Source organism: Lindgomyces ingoldianus (assembly GCF_010093535.1).
Source record: "Lindgomyces ingoldianus strain ATCC 200398 unplaced genomic scaffold BDR25scaffold_1, whole genome shotgun sequence".
Classification (NCBI taxonomy): domain Eukaryota; kingdom Fungi; phylum Ascomycota; class Dothideomycetes; order Pleosporales; family Lindgomycetaceae; genus Lindgomyces; species Lindgomyces ingoldianus.
The window spans coordinates 325132-341101 of record NW_022985162.1 but is presented as its reverse complement, the minus strand read 5'-3'; the positions used below and the strand labels follow the sequence as shown (position 1 = coordinate 341101).

The window sequence follows — 15970 nt, the reverse complement described above, 5'->3', positions numbered from 1 at the left end:
GGGGAATCAACTATCACCATGTTGCTATCTCAACTTCTTCTCGGGCTCAGCGCTGCTGCTTCTGCCAATGCAGCGAACTCTTGGATTGTACCAGGCGCTGCCTGGATGTCGACATCAAACACTAAGATTGATGCTCATGGAGGAATGGTCCTCAAGCGAGGCGATACTTTCTACTGGGTCGGACAAAGCGCAAGCCATAGTATGACACCTAAAAACTCCGATGAGTGCGTTCTTGGGGTGTAAAACTTGTAGTCGCTGACATGCTGCAAAGATGAGCAACCTTATATGTACACGTCAACTAACTTGCTCGACTGGGCTCCCGCCAGCAACCCACAAAACTCTATTCAGTACATGTGGAGGCCGAAACTTGCGAAACCGAATGGGTCTTTCTGGGTCAGTTCGCAACCCATCCTAATATGAGATTTGTAAATTGATATAGAAAAATGGTGTAGATATACGGACAGGTCGACCGCAATGTCCAAGCACTTAAGTCATCCACGATTGCCAACGGATACGCGATCTCAGGATCAAAAGTCACTCTGCCTCCCAGCAGCTACACTTACTCCGACACGGGAATGTTTATGGACGACGACGGTACATAGCACTCTTCATCTCCCAATGACTCCTCTCTTCCACTGACATCTTTTCCAGAAACATGGTACCTCCTCACCTCAGCTGACCACAACAACGTCCAAATCAACCGCATCAACAGCGACGGCACCATCGGCTCCCGCGTCAATTACCTTGCAAAAGGTGCCTACGAAGCTCCTGGCCTATTCAAAGTTGACGGCACCTACTACCTCATCGTATCAGGGAAAACAGGCTGGCGCTCCAACCCCAACCAAATGTTCTACGCAACCTCCCTCTCCGGTTCATGGAGCGGCCCTTACGGAATTGCTCCCGATGCGGAGAAAACGTATAATTCACAAAACACATTTGAGCTAACGATCAAAGGAAGTAAGAAAACGACGTATATTTACATGGGGGATTCTTGGGATTCTAAGGGTGGGCCGGACTCGAATTATGTGTGGTTGCCGATGACGGTGGACTCTAAGAATAAGAAAGTTACATTGGAGTACCATGCACAATGGAAGATTGATGTCGACACAGGAGAGGTATCATATCCGAGTAAGAAGCGGAGATATGAGGCTGAGCATGCGGAGATTTCGGGCAAAGCTGGTATGTTGAGGATAGAGAATGGTAGATTGAGTGAAGCTGACGTTCTTGCAGTGGCGAGAGACTGTGATCACTGTCTCAGTAAGCGCGGAGTGCATAATAGTAAGTCATCAACAATGCCCTAGCGTTTTATGTGCTGATATCCCGTGTCTAGTCGATCCTTCCAGCGAAGTCACTTTCCGGAATGTGGCCGGCTTGGGGGGGAGACAGTGGGTGCAGTTCCACTACCGAGTCGCGGACAAATTCGGTATGTAGATTGAATGCCTAGCTGTTCAATTTTTTCTTGCTAACATTGATTTGTCGCAGCTGGTGAAGCGCATGTCTTCGTCAACGACGAGCCTGCTGTCAACATCTCTTCGCTGAATCACCGAGCCGGGTGTCATGATGTTGTTCCTATTGAGTTGAATCTCAGAGAAGGTGCTGTTAATACGATTACTTTTGGTACTAGTGGTTCCACAGAGGCGGGGATTGTTCTTGATGGCATTGAGGTTGTAGAAGATTAAGAATGAGTAACAGTCTATTGAGTTTCCCCACTCTGGAGCTAAGCACCACAACGCAAAGAAGCATATCATTCTGCGGAGGCTCCTTCTATTTCTATATTCCTCTTACCGCATCAATTGAAGTTGTCAGAAACCACATGTAAATATGTTTCCTGTGTAGCTGCTAAAATTTTCTGACACTCGAAATATATATTTCTACAAAGGTTGGGATAAAAACTAACCCCTTGATCCTTTTCGATCTTATTCTTGCAAAGATCCTTTCGGGAATGGATACTCAAAATGCCCCTTTGGATATTTCGCAATATAAAACGTCGCTCTCTTATATCGCATAAAATTAATCCCCGTTCGGATCCTAAACACTAAGTCCGAATTTGTTTTAAATTGCCTCTCAAAAGTGATCGTGACCTTTCTATCCCTATATTTATCATCCACCATCCTCTGCCCATTACGAGACATGTAACTTCCACCTAAAAGCACTAGACACTCATCTCCCCAAACATGCACCAGAGGGGTGATTCGAATCCACAGTTTCGGTATCAACATCACTACCGGTGCGCGGCCCGACAAGATTTAGATGAGCGATACACATACTGCTAAGCTCCTTGACAAGGTAGCTAAACTGCGGAAGCGAGTCCGCAAGACTGATATGTTCCTACCGACTAAACCTTATCCCTCTCCTCACAACCGCCGCTTATACGGCCTTCTCAATCTCTATGGCAAAGCGAACTTGATTCTGAATACTAACACCTTAGATACCCATGCGCTAGTTTACAGTATCCTAGACGAACGTTAACCAACCAAATACCCGCCCGCGTTGTAAATCTCAACTCCCTCAAACCCACCTTTCTCTAATACATTCTTGACACACTACACGAAGCTCCCGATGACGTCCCATATATGTGCCTCCGTCATCGGCGCGTATCGCGTGTTGCGCGCTAATGGGTGCTGCACTCAGTGAGATCACACCCAGTTCATATTTCGCTAACTCTTCTGCCTACGCTGTGCGCCTGTTCGCTACTAGTTGCAAGAACATACAACTCCCCATTTCATGTACGGCATTTGTTATTTCTCTCCATGCGGCGATCTGTTCCTCTGACCAAATGCCAGACATGTTTGCTGGATTGCCGGCACGGAGAGAGACTATTGTGGCTTTGACAATGATGAGTACCTGGGGTGGAAGAGCGAGAGGTGTGGTATTCCTTGATGAAGGGTAAGGAGACGTGATTATTAAAGACACGGAGGCGAGTTAGAGGCGTCATTACGGTGATATGTCAGGTTGAAGCGGTTGAAAGAGTTTGGAGGTTGTTACGATGGTCATCTTTGCGCTGGTATTAGAGAGCCGGCTAGGAACTGTGCCTATGAATGAGAGGACTCCTAGATTTGTTTCGAGGAGGCCTAGCCTTGTTTTCTAGGGGTTTTGTTGAGTTAAAAAAAGTTGAATGTATTACCTGAATTGAGTATTGGATTGCAGGCAAAGGCCTGTAAAATAGAGGTTAAAGCTGAATAACGCCAAGGACAAGGGACTCATGAAATGCTTTATATAAAGAGTTCGGGACGTTCAATGGTTGATACCTTCTAACCTAGGGAAGTCGCGATTGTTATAATCCACTCCTTAAAGGGTCACGTGAACGCGGACAAATTAGAGACTCTGTCTCCAAACGCGAAGCCTTTGATTACGATTTATGTTGAGCAGATATCATATATCCCGGTGAAGCGAAGTAAAGCCTTAAGTGATTCATGAGATGGCTACGACACCATTAGCGCATTCTCCTCGGCTGTACCATCCTAGATCAGACCTCGACCAACCCACAAGGAATATATCTACGGCACAGAGGGGAGACATGTATCCTCACTGGAAGAATTCAAGTCTTATGAGAGCTCGACTGTGCTCGATATCATTGGATGGCACGATCCGGCCCTCGAAAGCTCATCTCTATTCTCTTAGAAAGCTCGATTACTATACCTAACAGACTGCACTCCCTCCTCAAACCTAATGTCCTGAACCGGAAAAAGACATACGAAGGCTCTGCCTCATTCAAACTAAATTGTGCTGGTTTCAACTAATCGGATTTTCAGTCATGCTATAGGATTTCTAAGGGATGATATTCTAAAGAAGTGGTGTCAAGCCGGAGCTTTCACCATTAACAATACTGTTAGGTATAACTTTCAGTTCTACTTAATTTTACACAGAGCATTTCATCTCAGAGTATTTGCTACATCCTCCGCTTCGAAGATATTATTTTAAATAAGTCCATTTCCAACAATGCCTTCCCTATTGAATGCAATGATTAGAAAGTAGATGATGAGGCAATCAGCGTGCTTAGAGGAGAAGGGATTAGAATTCTACTCATACCCCCAAAACGGCAAGTACACCCGCGGATTGGAGGCACCCATCCTCAATGCCGCTCTGCCGCACTCAAAAATGGACCATCCATAGTAGGCAAAGCATACCCAATGCTTCGTTAGTATTTCCCAACTCATTTTCTCCCTAGCTAAACTGCCTGAAATGCGTTCTATGGCTTAGTGGCATGGCCCCTCAAGCCTAGCGATTGGGTAGCCACTCATGGTAGAAATTAGCTTGTTCGTATATCAGGTGAGATAAAGTCTGTTTGAAGGGCTGTTAAGTTCAATGATGCAAGCGGTGAACTGGGCTACAACCAACCTGATGTAATTTGCGAAAGTAAGCGGTGTCCGAGCCATTGCATTCACGACCTCCACAACAGAAGCCGAGACGTCAAAGAAGCAGGGGCTAGACTACGTTATTAACTGCATCGAAAACTCCCAATGTGAAACTGCAAAGAGCCTCGCTCCTAAGTATCATTGTGTTTCAAATGGAACTGAAGTAGGCGGTCCAATGATTATAGAAGAGATGAGTCTGCTCTTGGAAGGGGTAAGCGTATCACTTAATAATCTATGAACCCTAGTCCCTTGAAGCTATCGCGATTGACAGCGTCATCACGCTGATTGGCATTTTTGGTGGCTTGGTGGCCTAAAGCCTATCTTCCTTGAAGGCGTCGCCAATATCTGTTTTGTTTGGGTTTGCTTGGGGGCTCGAGACTCCAATTTAAGCATATAAACCGTGAGATAGTGGCGACAAATATCTAGGGTACTATTGACCACAAAATCTTTACTCTAAATATACCTGTATATGTGGGAACAATAGCAATTTAGGAAGCTTTACGCCAAGATCGATTGACAGGTTATTGACGTTGGAAGTTAGTGTGTAATACCTGGGTGCAAATAGTCGTGTCAAACAAATGTTGAGAGGTGCAAATGAAGGAGCGGATGGTTGGAAGAGAGGGAGTAATCTGCGATGGTTGTGAAATTCGTTCGAAGATAAAGATGAACTGAATGCAATCGCACCTAGATATTCCCCGTTTTAACTTTCTTCCCACTGCCTAACTTACGTATTGCTATATCCAATCCTCCACTAAATATTCCTTTCTTCGATCTCCCGCCCGCAAAGTTCTCATATAACCTATCTAGGAAGAAATATCCGAAGACAACAGCCCCAATAAGTGGTGCAGATACCGAGAAGTAAATCCAGAAGTGTCTCGCTCCAGGCATATACCGCTCATTCATGCTAAAAAGCGTTGCTGTATACGCTAGTGGGATGAAGACAAGCCCGACGAGTGTAAGTGCTTTCATCCGTTACGCTTCTCGCAAAGAGAGTTGCTGTTCTTGATGCGCTTGTCTGTTTCCTGCGATGCTTGCTAAACCGGATGTTGCGGAGTTGATTTGTTCAGTGCGGTGGAGTAAGGTCTGGAATTGCATGCGGAGAAATTGAAAGTCGGTGGAGGTATCAGACCATGTTGAGGGTTGGACTTGAGTAGAATCGGGTTCCTGGAATCGAATGCCGAGTTTCAACATGATGTCCTCGATGTCGCTAACGTATTCGTTTAAGCGCCGCTCCCAGGATTGGATATCACTCCATTGTTGTTCGACGATGCTGATGTCAAAGTTGGCCAGGTCTTCTTGCCGGGATAAATCCCACTGTTGGAGGGAGAGTGCCGAAGACATGAAAGAAGAAAGAACGAGGTAATGGCTTGCGACGATTTTCTCTACGAAGACGGCTGCACAGCCTGCATCATCAAGACTAGGTAGTGCTGATGTGTGCGCTATGAGGTAGTGGCGTATATCATCAAGCATCGAATGACGCGGTGGCCCCTTCTTTGTTACCGTCTGGATGTCTTGAGGCATGAAGTCGACGTATCCACCCTGGTAGGCTGCAGCCTGAACAGGTATGTCATGGTAGTACCTTGAATGGGATGTGTATCTCGATGCACGTAGCTCCCTTAATGGAGGGTCGCATACAATTATACCTGTGTGCTGTTATCTCCATTCACCCAAATATAATCCTGACTACTGACACGTCCAGCCTCCGCCTGGATGTTCCACTTGCCAAATTGAGCATTTCCTCCTGACAATCACCACAGAAGACATATACCCTCTGAGTCTTATTGCCCCAACATGCCGTCCAACATCTGCACAGGATAGGCTGAAAGATGGTGGATGGGGAAAAATATCCAAAACCTCGAAGTACTTAAGAGTTAACCCTTTAGTGCTAGTGTTCCACTTAACGCAAGAAGGTAGACGACGTGAATCGGCGGATTTGTTGGGGTGAGTACTGAATACTTCCACACGTTCATGATCGACAAAAAAAGAGGGATGGATGGCGTAGTTTAATCCTATCGTTTCAATAAGATCAGGGCTAAGACCTTCAATGAGGAGTATGTTGCGTTGATTTGGGGCAAGGCCTGTTTCCAGATATTTGCGGAATTCCGTCACGTCATCCCACTCCCCTATGGTAAAGATTCTCTGGTCTGCTTGGAGTTGCAGGTGCTCGATGCGTGTACGCTTAGACGGCCAGGGAGTTTTCTGGATCAAGGCCTTCGGATCCCGGTGCTTGAGGCGTGGGTCGGACGCTGAGAGGGATTCGATGAGCTCCCTGTAGGAGCCTTTGGCACTAAGCCATGCCTCATGGTTTCGGGATGTTGTTTGGTGGGATGCCATATCAGATTGTTGGTGGTTAATGACCAGACAGTCGACGTTGGATGTTCGCTACACTTAATGTGACAAGATTTGGATGTCTTCTAAGCTCGTTCAACCCTGCCCCTTGGCGTCCAGCCACAGCTCAGCTGGACAGAATCCATCTATTCGTAATACGAGCATGCATGCGAACATGGTATCATCTCGACTCCGTAGTGTTTACAGACTCTCCGTGCCAATTGCCAATGTCTGGGATTGATATTGCGAAAATGCAAGATAGAGTGTGGAGAAAGGGAGTGAAATACGATAATAATCTTGCTCTCTGATGTTTGTGTCTGTGCGGGCTCCGGCTGGAACCGGATGGGCGAATTTAATAACATATTTGACAACCGAGCTGATCAGCCCACAGCTCACCAACAGCCTAGAGAAATCGCACCTTTATCGCAACAATAGCTATATAATAAATGCCAGAAAATTGTTCAGTCTATACCTTTCAAGACACCTAATAAAGTTCTAAAGGAAACTTATGAGAAATCTTTAAGATGGAAAATTTTAGCTTAAATTTAGAGGCCAACACTAAATATTTTAAGAATAGCTAAGTAAATTGCTTTAAACTATGGAAACAGTGATTTTGTTTTAGACATTTGGTGAGTTTTGGGCTGGTCAGCCCGCTTGTCAAACACGTTAATAGCTTTTAAAACTGTCTTTGTCAATATGGGTTTGAGCTTCAGGGCCAATCACCTGGGTGTAGGGCCGAGATGGCGCTTACGTGCGACGGGTATATATACTATTCTGTACGCAGATATCAACTATTGGTTGATTATTCGCACCTTTTTGGCTGTATTGGCGCAGTGGTACAGAGCTCCGTCCTTACACTGGGTGACTGAAAACTTAGATCATATGAAACTATGCGGATGTTGTCAAAAAGATCAATAGAAATAATATTCAAAGCATTTGCCATTGTGGACTATTAATGTCAAGACACACGTCTAGTTAACAGCTACACATACCGCGTCACCTTAAAGTCTATCCTCTTCTCAACAACATTTTCTCCTCCAAAGTTCTAAATCCTACTCTTCTCATCTTTACCCTATTAACATCTAGCAACTATGTGAAGCTTTTGGGAGCGCCAAGGTCATGAAGGAGTGAGTTGATAGGTAATCTGTTTATGAAGCGGCTAAAGAGATGTGTACAGCGCATAGGAGGCTATCTCAAATAAATGTCCAGGGTGGTGAACAAGCCTATAGAAGCTGCAATCGGGTTCGAAGTACGGTGCCAGGTGCGGTATCGGGAAATGTTGTCTTCTAGACTTGGAATTGATGCGAGATCATTGCAGTCCTCTTCCTTTACGATATAGAGAAGTGCATTGGCTACGACCTTAGGGCTGGAGGCTTGATAATTCGAAAAAAAAGTCTGTTTGCGCACGAGTGCCCTGTACATCTGGAAGATTTGTCCCTCTGTGCTGGCTAACTGTTACAGTGAGTCATTCAGCCAGGTGTTGAAATCCTTGTGAGACTTCTGCAGAGCTCGATATTGCTCTACTTGCATCCTCCCGCGATTGTGGCCGTTGGCGCTAGTTGACGTTTAAGTGCTACGAGCTTGCCGTAGGCATCGTCGTGATCCTCGATTAGGAAGTAGTAATGGGGTGCAACGGTATAAGTGATTTCTGCGCTCATCCTAGCTAGAGATTTGCGCAAGGTGTTGTATCTCGTGATTTCGTGTTCCCATAGATGGTAGTGGACGGTATATTTAGTCAGGTTCTGCGCGTCCAGATCAGATGGGTTGGTGGCGCCAGATTGATAATCATCGTATGTTGGCTCCACTGGTTTGTCTCCTAGTGCCTTCACCTCAGATGCTGAGAGCTCTGGGTTACAGTATTCCCAGACGAGCAGCTGCTGTGCAGTCAACCTTTGGAAGTGGATCCACCGGCCCCAGTCATTGGTTGTATTGAGTATGAACGTAGAGAATAACACCTCAGTGAAATCTGTCATGTTGATGACGTAGTCGATCGAAAGTTGTGACAACCGGGTCTATCGGTAGCAGTAGCCCTTGTGCTTGGCTAAGAGCTCCAGGAGCATGCTCAGGAGAAGTGTAGGTGGCCTTGTGTTCACTCGTAGTGACTTAAAGGTCTCGAAAGATGCCTGAAGTGCTTCAAACGAGCGACTACAAGGTAGTAGAGTGTGATAAAGACGTCACAATTGTATGCAGGGCGTCAAAGGAGCTCACCATGGTTTGGGTTGAAAACAGCTCGAGTGGCTAACAAGCGAATGCCGTGGTCATAATCGTGAAGGTTTTAAGAGCGCCGACGTCATGAGCAACTGAGTTGGTAGCTAAAGGAGTGTGTCTCGGGGTGCGCAATTAACTAGAGTAGACAGCAGCGGCTGGTAAATACGAGAAGGTGGCTGGGGAATACGAGCAGTTGGAACTCGGAGAGCCCCGTTACCACAAAAACTCCCTATACTGGATTTTCAAATTCAGCAACTCTCTCGGTGTGTATTTTCCGTCAACATTATGCTTGATAACAAGCTTCTCTATCTCCGTATGTCGGCTCGTCGTAGTCATGAATTGCCGGAACCCTCCATTCATCACTGGGACGCCATTTTGTACCAAAGACCAGATACTGATGCCCACAAAGACAAAAGCAAAACACTAGAGAGAGAGAGTTTGTAATGGCATATAAGATTGAGGGGTTCTGATAACTTGTCGGTGGTGCGGTATTCGAGAGCATTTACGGAAATGAGGCCATGCCAAGCAGTGTTTCCAACAGTGAGCTGCGAGGCATTTTTGAGGCCGTACTGACCTGCGGTACACAACGGGCACGTACTGTCCGTTTACGGCTCAAATTGTACCATGAAGTTTAGGGCTGCTTACGCTATTTACCTAAACAAGTATCGTTCATTCCTAAATAGGTTTAGTGCTATGCCAAAAAGGATCTCGTTGTGTTGTTGGGCGCTGTCCACTGATGTTTCGAGTATTTTTGGATCTAGGGATCCGCTGTCAGCCTTATTATAGGAGCTGAATGTTCACAAGCCTTGCGTTCGAAGTAGTTAACCACAATTCTTTAATCTATATATGATAGCCACGGGGTTATCGCTCCCTGAGTTCCGTTCGAAAATGTGAACTTTTTCTTTCCAGGCGTGCTCTACACTGAGCAGAGCAGTCTCCAACGGAGCAAACCCCTCTCACTGCTCTAGTCGTTCCTTCACGGCGGATGCCTAGTTCTTGAACTCCGAGGTATTTACCGGAATATTAGAAGTGTTCGCCGCTCCCTTGGACCTTTAGAAAGGAAACGTGTACCCAGTGTAATAATTAAAGACCAGCGGTTGAAAGTCTTGCTTCGTATAGTAGATCTGATGGCCTCCATTGGCATACGAAATATTCCAGTTGCATCACATTGAAATTGGTTCGCAAACCAACAGTTTCATTTCCGCTGGATGCGTGGTAGTGAAGTTATAGCCGGAGACCGGGGACCATCCAGAACACTGTATTTGACTTACAGTGAAGTTCGTCCGGCTCCACTCGCCATTGAACATGATGTTCGAGTCACGGAGGCTATGGAAAGCAGTTGGGGTGGGGTTATCTCTAAACCCTTGCAGGGTGTGTGAGTTATGAAAGAAGCGATATATTGTGGACTGAGGGTCCGAGGTGCTATATGATATATATAGTATTGTGGGACGCAGAGCCTGGGGCTGATTAAACTGACCATTATAGAGCCCTCAGGGTTACATTCTCGTTGCATATTAGTTGAGGAGCCCAATATTTTAGGGTATAGGATGTGTTCTGGGCCTCTGGTGAGGGCATGTCAAATATTTCGCGAGCAAGCAATACCAATTTTGCTGGAATACTCAAAGGCTGCTTAAAGCTCCGATCAATATATTGACAATGTCAAACTAATCCAGAGCCCAAACAACGTACGTGTATAGGTAGGATAATTCAGTCACTTCACCGTTATATTAGTCAACTATCTCAGTATCGCCTCTACTTACAAATACGTGGGTTGAAGTTAGCTGACCGAGACTAGAAAAGGGGTTCTGTAAGGGTATACAACGTCGAAGCTCACTGGTGCTGGTGGGTCCATGACTGAGATATAATCGAGGAATAGGGTCGAGAGTTTACAATAAGAGCTCCATATAAGTAGATGGTAACTACGGGAGTGAGCGATACAAATAAGGCCCTGCAAAATAAGAACTAGATAAGAACTAGGATTCTCAGATAGTTCAAAATCTCGAGAGGGTTAGAGCGAGTACGGAACAACAGCTCTATACGAGATATTTGATGGGCCTCTTGTCTAAGAACACTCTAGAGAGGTTGTACAAAGAATATTCCTATGGTAGCGGTTAGGTTGGCTTTGGAGGCTGTCGTAAGGAGAAGCGATATAGTGCCGACTTTCCACTGTTTGATTCGGTGGTGCACTGATAGTGTTCTATCTAACTCCTGGTAGAGAAGGACGTGTCAATTCTGTGAGGGCAAAATCTACATTATATTATGTTTCATGTTGGTCCAATGGTTTCTCCTGCTCCTGCCAAGACTCTTCCGCCCAACACTATTCAAATAATGCCAGAGGTCCCCAGGCTCCTTGGCGCAGAGTTCGTAAGACATCAATCTAGATATTGAGAAGAAGTTACACACTGGAGACGGTTTTGTGCATGTGATTTACAAGCTGAGGAAAACTTAAGCCAAGCACCAGTCCTGTGTGAGCCAAAACTCGCGTCGTACCTGGATCTTTGACGCCAACTCTCGCGGATGTCTCATCTTCATCCATTTTGCTCTAGTTGCCCCATTACTTGGCTATCTCGCGCTTGAATCCTTCTATCAATATGAGTGGCCCCAAATATCGGCCGCTTGCTCCACACGCGAAGGTTTGTCGACTAACTTATCACAAATTGCCAAGGTCACAAGTATTGTTCAAGAAGTATGTGGTCAGGAAGGCGTTTGTTACCGGAGAGACTCGAGAAGACAATGTAAGTTATTGCCTCTTTTACTATGTTATATTAGCCCAACAAGCCGAGCACATCTCATCTGCATGGCAGGAGACATCCTGTATTGTCTTTTTGAGCCTACACCCACAGACTCAATATCATACGGCACACACCTTGTCCCTTGTGCTCTTTCGGTACACACTTCAAGCTTACTAGATTCCAGATAGCCTACGGCAAAGTTAGCACTTCAGCCCTGGAGCTCTAAACGCAGTAATTCGGAAAAGAATTATGAAAGCGCATTAATAGAGTAAATGCCTTGAGCTAGAAAGAAAACGGCTCCGGTATCGGACTATACACCTGAGCACATTTTGGTAAATAAAACTCTTCTGTTGCCGTGGTAGTGCGAAGTCCTTAAGACAAACGCTGATAACGGTGGTACAAGGGTAGATTCTATAGATCTTGCCACAGTGTTTCTCTCACATGCTCGAATACTAATCCTGATGCCTCTGTCACAAAATGCACAATGGATCAAAGGAGTGAGGTGCAGTTAAGATAATTTCCCCTCCCGATCCATCCTCGCGCACGTGCTTGCTACGGCTAGAACCGGAAAGTGCCCCGCATGTGCGGCTGTGGTGGCGGTCTGCATGCAGGGGTTCAATCTGAGATGCCGAGCCGAGCTCGGTCCTTGCCCACCAACGTCATGCTGTCACAAGCCGAAAACCTCCACCGCCCAACAGTATTCACATGGATACTGCTTGCTCACACATCGTAAACACGAAGTCAAAATCCCAGGTGTCTAACAAATTTCTCTGCACACTCTGTGTCAATCTTTGGGGCATAAATAAGATAAATTCTGCATATCAATACTAGAAGTTTAGACCGAAAAATGCTTCCTTAGCCAGCCGATCTCAGCCCGAAGCTTTCAGCTTCCGTTCGTCCACTCGCGGGTCTGGGGTAATGTTCGCCATTGCCCTCCAGCTCGCCAAGGAATATCACCGAAGCACCGAATTCCTACGATGCGGGACATGTCTCGACGCGTGAGCTGCGGTCTGGGCTCAAGCAAGGGCCGAGGCTGTGGGTGGACGAATGATGTCTTTCCATGTCCGCGGGTAGCTGGTTTAGCTAGCTAACAAGAAGCATATGACTGTGACGAATTTCCTACCCTGGGGTTATTTTAGGTTCTTGATTATCTTTTCTCTCGTCTCGTTGTTTGAGTTTTTGTGTACCACTCTGCTGGGTGCGTTTTCTGTCTCCTTTGGTGCGTATTCCTTATCTATATTTTGGAGCCGAAGACGGACATAGCGAAGCTAGAGCTCTAAAACTAGGGAAGAGCTCGGAGTAGAATACCACAGCGCGTCATTTAGAGCTTTGTTTTCCAACCCCACTACTCCCACGTACACCCTCAAACACTATTGAACCCTAGAAGATCTGATTCTTTGAGCTGAGCGCAAAATTCACCACTAAAAAAATTATGTCCGCGAAATCCACGCAAGGGCCTGGGGGGAAGAAGCCTGCTTCGGCGGCTACAAATCTGATAGGTAGGCCTAATTGATGAGTTGGGGAGCTTTAGGTTATAAGGGACCCGAGTGCTGACTTTGTGGAATCGTAGCTGGAGGTGGAGCTGGAATGATGGAAGCACTCGCGTGCCATCCTCTAGGTAAGCTATACTTCCGCGAAACATTAAATTAGAGAAAAAAAGCTCTAACACAACCTATAGACACAATAAAAGTGCGAATGCAGCTCTCAAGAAGAGCGCGAGCGCCGGGCGTATGTTCTGTCCCTATCCTCGCTGGTTCCTTCCCCCTCCTCTAACATGACACTATAACTTCCATACACCACTGCTATTCCCATACACAGCCCAAGACACTACCTAACAAAACTCCCAGGCCCCACGCCGTGGTTTCCTCAAAACCGGCTCCGAGATCATAAAACGCGAAACCCCCCTGGGCCTCTACAAAGGTCTCGGCGCCGTCCTTACAGGAATTATTCCCAAAATGGCAATCCGCTTTACATCCTACGAATGGTACAAGCAGCTCCTGGCCGACAGTTCCGGCAACGTCAGCGGCAAGAGCACTTTCCTTGCCGGCCTCGCAGCCGGCGTCACTGAAGCCGTCGCCGTCGTCACCCCCATGGAAGTCATAAAAATCCGACTCCAGGCCCAACACCACTCCATGGCGGATCCCCTAGACATCCCCAAATACCGCAACGCGGCACACGCACTGTACACCGTTGTCAAAGAAGAAGGGTTTGGTGCGTTGTATCGAGGAGTGAGTTTGACGGCGTTAAGACAGGGGTCCAATCAGGCAGTGAATTTCACGGCGTATAGCGAGTTTCGGAGTATTTTGCAGAGGTGGCAGGGTACGACGGATTTGCCGAGTTATCAGACGATGGTAATTGGGTTGGTTAGTGGGGCCATGGGGCCGCTGAGTAATGCCCCGATTGATACAATTAAGACGAGGTTGCAGAAGACGCCCGCGGAACCGGGGCAGACTGCTGTGCAGAGGATTGTCAACATCTCGAAGTAAGTGGGATTGCGTTTGTCCAGTCTAATAGAAGGAGCATCCGCTTGCCAGGGCCCAGACTTGTGGGGTGGGACACTGGCGAGATACCTTGTGAATAGATATGCTAACAATTGCAACAGAGACATGTGGAAACAAGAAGGCAGTCGCAGTTTCTACAAAGGTATCACGCCCCGTATTATGCGTGTTGCGCCCGGGCAGGCGGTTACGTTTACTGTGTATGAGTATTTGAAGACGGTGCTGGAGAAGGGGAGGGATATGTTGCCTGGTGGGCAGTATGAAGAGTGAAGGATACCTGCATGGAGACTGAAAGGGAGATTGTAAATATGAAAAAAAAAATGAATTGAGGTTAGGAGAGAAGGTGAAAAGCCAGCCCGACCCGCGTTTGATAGTTAAAGGGGAGACATGGGTTTATGTTCATTCGGTTCATAACTGGATGTCTGTGGTATATAGAGTCGGAGCTGCATAAGCATTATCGATATGGAATTCAATCTTCAGACTTCACTTGTTACTGAATTCGGTACGTATCTTCCAGAGCTTAAGACTTCAAGCTTTGGGGATTTTCAATTCCAACCCTGCCACTTTAATGGGTCTAGAAACGCCACTCTTATAAGCTATCCCGGCCGTCCCGCAGCCATCATTCTACTACCTCCGTCCTGGCCTCTTCGGCTTCGCAAACCCTTTCTTCTCCTCTGCTGCAGCGGTTTTGAACTCTTCTGCAATGACCTGCTCCGTAATTTCGTCCGGGTTCGTGGCCTCAATCCTTTTCGCAACGGTCAATCCACCCTCCGACTGCGCAAGTGAAATCACATTACTCCTACTCGCCGCATACAGCATTCGTTCCTTAATCTTCGCTGCACTCGGACATGTCGAAATGAAGACAATCGACGACGCAGGATCGTTATGTTTGTAAAACGAGAACCGGGGTTCTGTGCCATTAATCTCATTCGACAATTGCGACGGCGAAGCCTCGGACATGCCAACGAGCTGCAACGTCTCCGTCGGAACATCCATCCTTAGCTGCACCAAATTTCCACTCCCTCCTTGCCCCAGCGCCTGCAACGCTGCAGAAATATCGCCATCCGCTCGAATCGCAATCCGGCCCCCTTGCGCCAGACCCTGGCCCTGTGTGCCCCGCGATTCCAAAGCTTCGGCTTCTTTGATGTTTTCGAGATCCCGCTCTTCCTGGGTCAGAGGGTTCTCAGATGAGGTATGTGCGAGATGCTTTTCCCAACCCGAGGCAGTGAGTTCATCAGCTTCGGTGCAGAAGATTGTTTCGGCGAAATGCTCGCTACCGAGTTCTCGGGCTAGTGTGAGTCGGGTGGAAGCAAATAGCATCTTTTGGCGGACTGGGGCGGCGTTGGGGACGTAGGTTACTGCGACGAGGGATTTATCTGGGGAGGAGAGGGAGTCGGAGCGGCGGAGGAGGATGTATAAGGCTACATTTGGTTGAATGTGAGAGGAGAGGTTGGAGAGGTCTGAGAGGAAGGTGGATGATGAGGACGGGATGGTAGAGCCGGGCGTGATTTGCTCGTTCGTGATTGTAGCGAAGAGACCGCGTTGAGAGGTTGAGGTTAAGAGAGTTTGGAGAGCTAGTTGGAGCTCTTGCGATGCTGACGGTTGCGTTAGCAGGCTGCGATGAATGTGTGGAATGAGTGCGAACCAGAGATTCCTGACTGCATTTTGGAGGAGTAAGGGAGGGGGGATATATAATGGAGGGATTGGAGCAGGCTAGAGAAGCAACTGCTGACGGAGATATGAAGGCGAAGGCTGAGGTTGGGTTCTGGGTCAATGTTGGAAGGGGAAGGAGTGGTGGAAGTGCGAGCTTCTACGCTTGGCGTGAACCCCTCATCCCTGTAACCATCGA

General features: G+C 47.1%; 7 protein-coding genes across 7 annotated transcripts; 3 read left to right on the top strand and 4 right to left on the bottom strand.

Moving 5' to 3' along the window:
- Positions 1 to 18: 18 nt before the first annotated feature.
- On the top strand, positions 19 to 1679 carry BDR25DRAFT_364295 (Arabinanase/levansucrase/invertase; the record flags this gene model as incomplete). Its single annotated transcript, XM_033696838.1, has 7 exons — positions 19 to 199; positions 272 to 393; positions 453 to 594; positions 652 to 1179; positions 1231 to 1278; positions 1331 to 1423; positions 1483 to 1679. The coding sequence occupies 7 exons, from the start codon at positions 19 to 21 to the stop codon at positions 1677 to 1679; spliced, it is 1311 nt and encodes a 436-aa protein (XP_033554320.1).
- Positions 1680 to 1916: 237 nt separating this feature from the next.
- On the bottom strand, positions 1917 to 3204 carry BDR25DRAFT_347831 (uncharacterized protein; the record flags this gene model as incomplete). Its single annotated transcript, XM_033694324.1, has 8 exons — positions 1917 to 2152; positions 2181 to 2328; positions 2374 to 2423; positions 2471 to 2498; positions 2545 to 2670; positions 2731 to 2875; positions 2939 to 3076; positions 3125 to 3204. 8 exons carry the CDS (start codon positions 3202 to 3204, stop codon positions 1917 to 1919), a joined length of 951 nt encoding a protein of 316 aa, XP_033554319.1.
- Positions 3205 to 3358: 154 nt separating this feature from the next.
- BDR25DRAFT_347830 (uncharacterized protein) lies at positions 3359 to 4752 on the top strand (the record flags this gene model as incomplete). The annotated part of the gene is made up of 11 exons (XM_033694323.1): positions 3359 to 3384; positions 3438 to 3453; positions 3490 to 3561; positions 3603 to 3729; positions 3764 to 3828; positions 3882 to 3925; positions 3992 to 4137; positions 4201 to 4229; positions 4302 to 4365; positions 4403 to 4566; positions 4627 to 4752. The coding sequence occupies 11 exons, from the start codon at positions 3359 to 3361 to the stop codon at positions 4750 to 4752; spliced, it is 879 nt and encodes a 292-aa protein (XP_033554318.1).
- A 106-nt stretch (positions 4753 to 4858) lies between these two features.
- On the bottom strand, positions 4859 to 7626 carry BDR25DRAFT_390088 (uncharacterized protein; the record flags this gene model as incomplete). Its single annotated transcript, XM_033698085.1, has 11 exons — positions 4859 to 5023; positions 5061 to 5259; positions 5332 to 6005; positions 6040 to 6096; positions 6147 to 6737; positions 6785 to 6829; positions 6893 to 7015; positions 7053 to 7086; positions 7290 to 7390; positions 7464 to 7503; positions 7550 to 7626. 11 exons carry the CDS (start codon positions 7624 to 7626, stop codon positions 4877 to 4879), a joined length of 2088 nt encoding a protein of 695 aa, XP_033554317.1. The 3' UTR covers positions 4859 to 4876.
- A 378-nt stretch (positions 7627 to 8004) lies between these two features.
- BDR25DRAFT_1353 (uncharacterized protein) lies at positions 8005 to 8788 on the bottom strand. Its single transcript, XM_033683880.1, has one exon. The coding sequence runs from the start codon at positions 8654 to 8656 to the stop codon at positions 8204 to 8206; it is 453 nt and encodes a 150-aa protein (XP_033554316.1). The 5' UTR covers positions 8657 to 8788; the 3' UTR covers positions 8005 to 8203.
- Positions 8789 to 12776: 3988 nt separating this feature from the next.
- BDR25DRAFT_299406 (mitochondrial uncoupling protein 2) lies at positions 12777 to 14475 on the top strand. Its single transcript, XM_033689143.1, has 5 exons — positions 12777 to 13122; positions 13194 to 13241; positions 13302 to 13351; positions 13471 to 14105; positions 14226 to 14475. The coding sequence occupies exons 1-5, from the start codon at positions 13056 to 13058 to the stop codon at positions 14389 to 14391; spliced, it is 966 nt and encodes a 321-aa protein (XP_033554315.1). The 5' UTR covers positions 12777 to 13055; the 3' UTR covers positions 14392 to 14475.
- A 154-nt stretch (positions 14476 to 14629) lies between these two features.
- On the bottom strand, positions 14630 to 15901 carry BDR25DRAFT_249463 (actin depolymerizing protein). Its single transcript, XM_033686018.1, has 2 exons — positions 15767 to 15901; positions 14630 to 15716 (listed from the first exon to the last, which is right to left on the bottom strand). The coding sequence occupies exons 1-2, from the start codon at positions 15783 to 15785 to the stop codon at positions 14749 to 14751; spliced, it is 987 nt and encodes a 328-aa protein (XP_033554314.1). The 5' UTR covers positions 15786 to 15901; the 3' UTR covers positions 14630 to 14748.
- Positions 15902 to 15970: the final 69 nt, after the last annotated feature.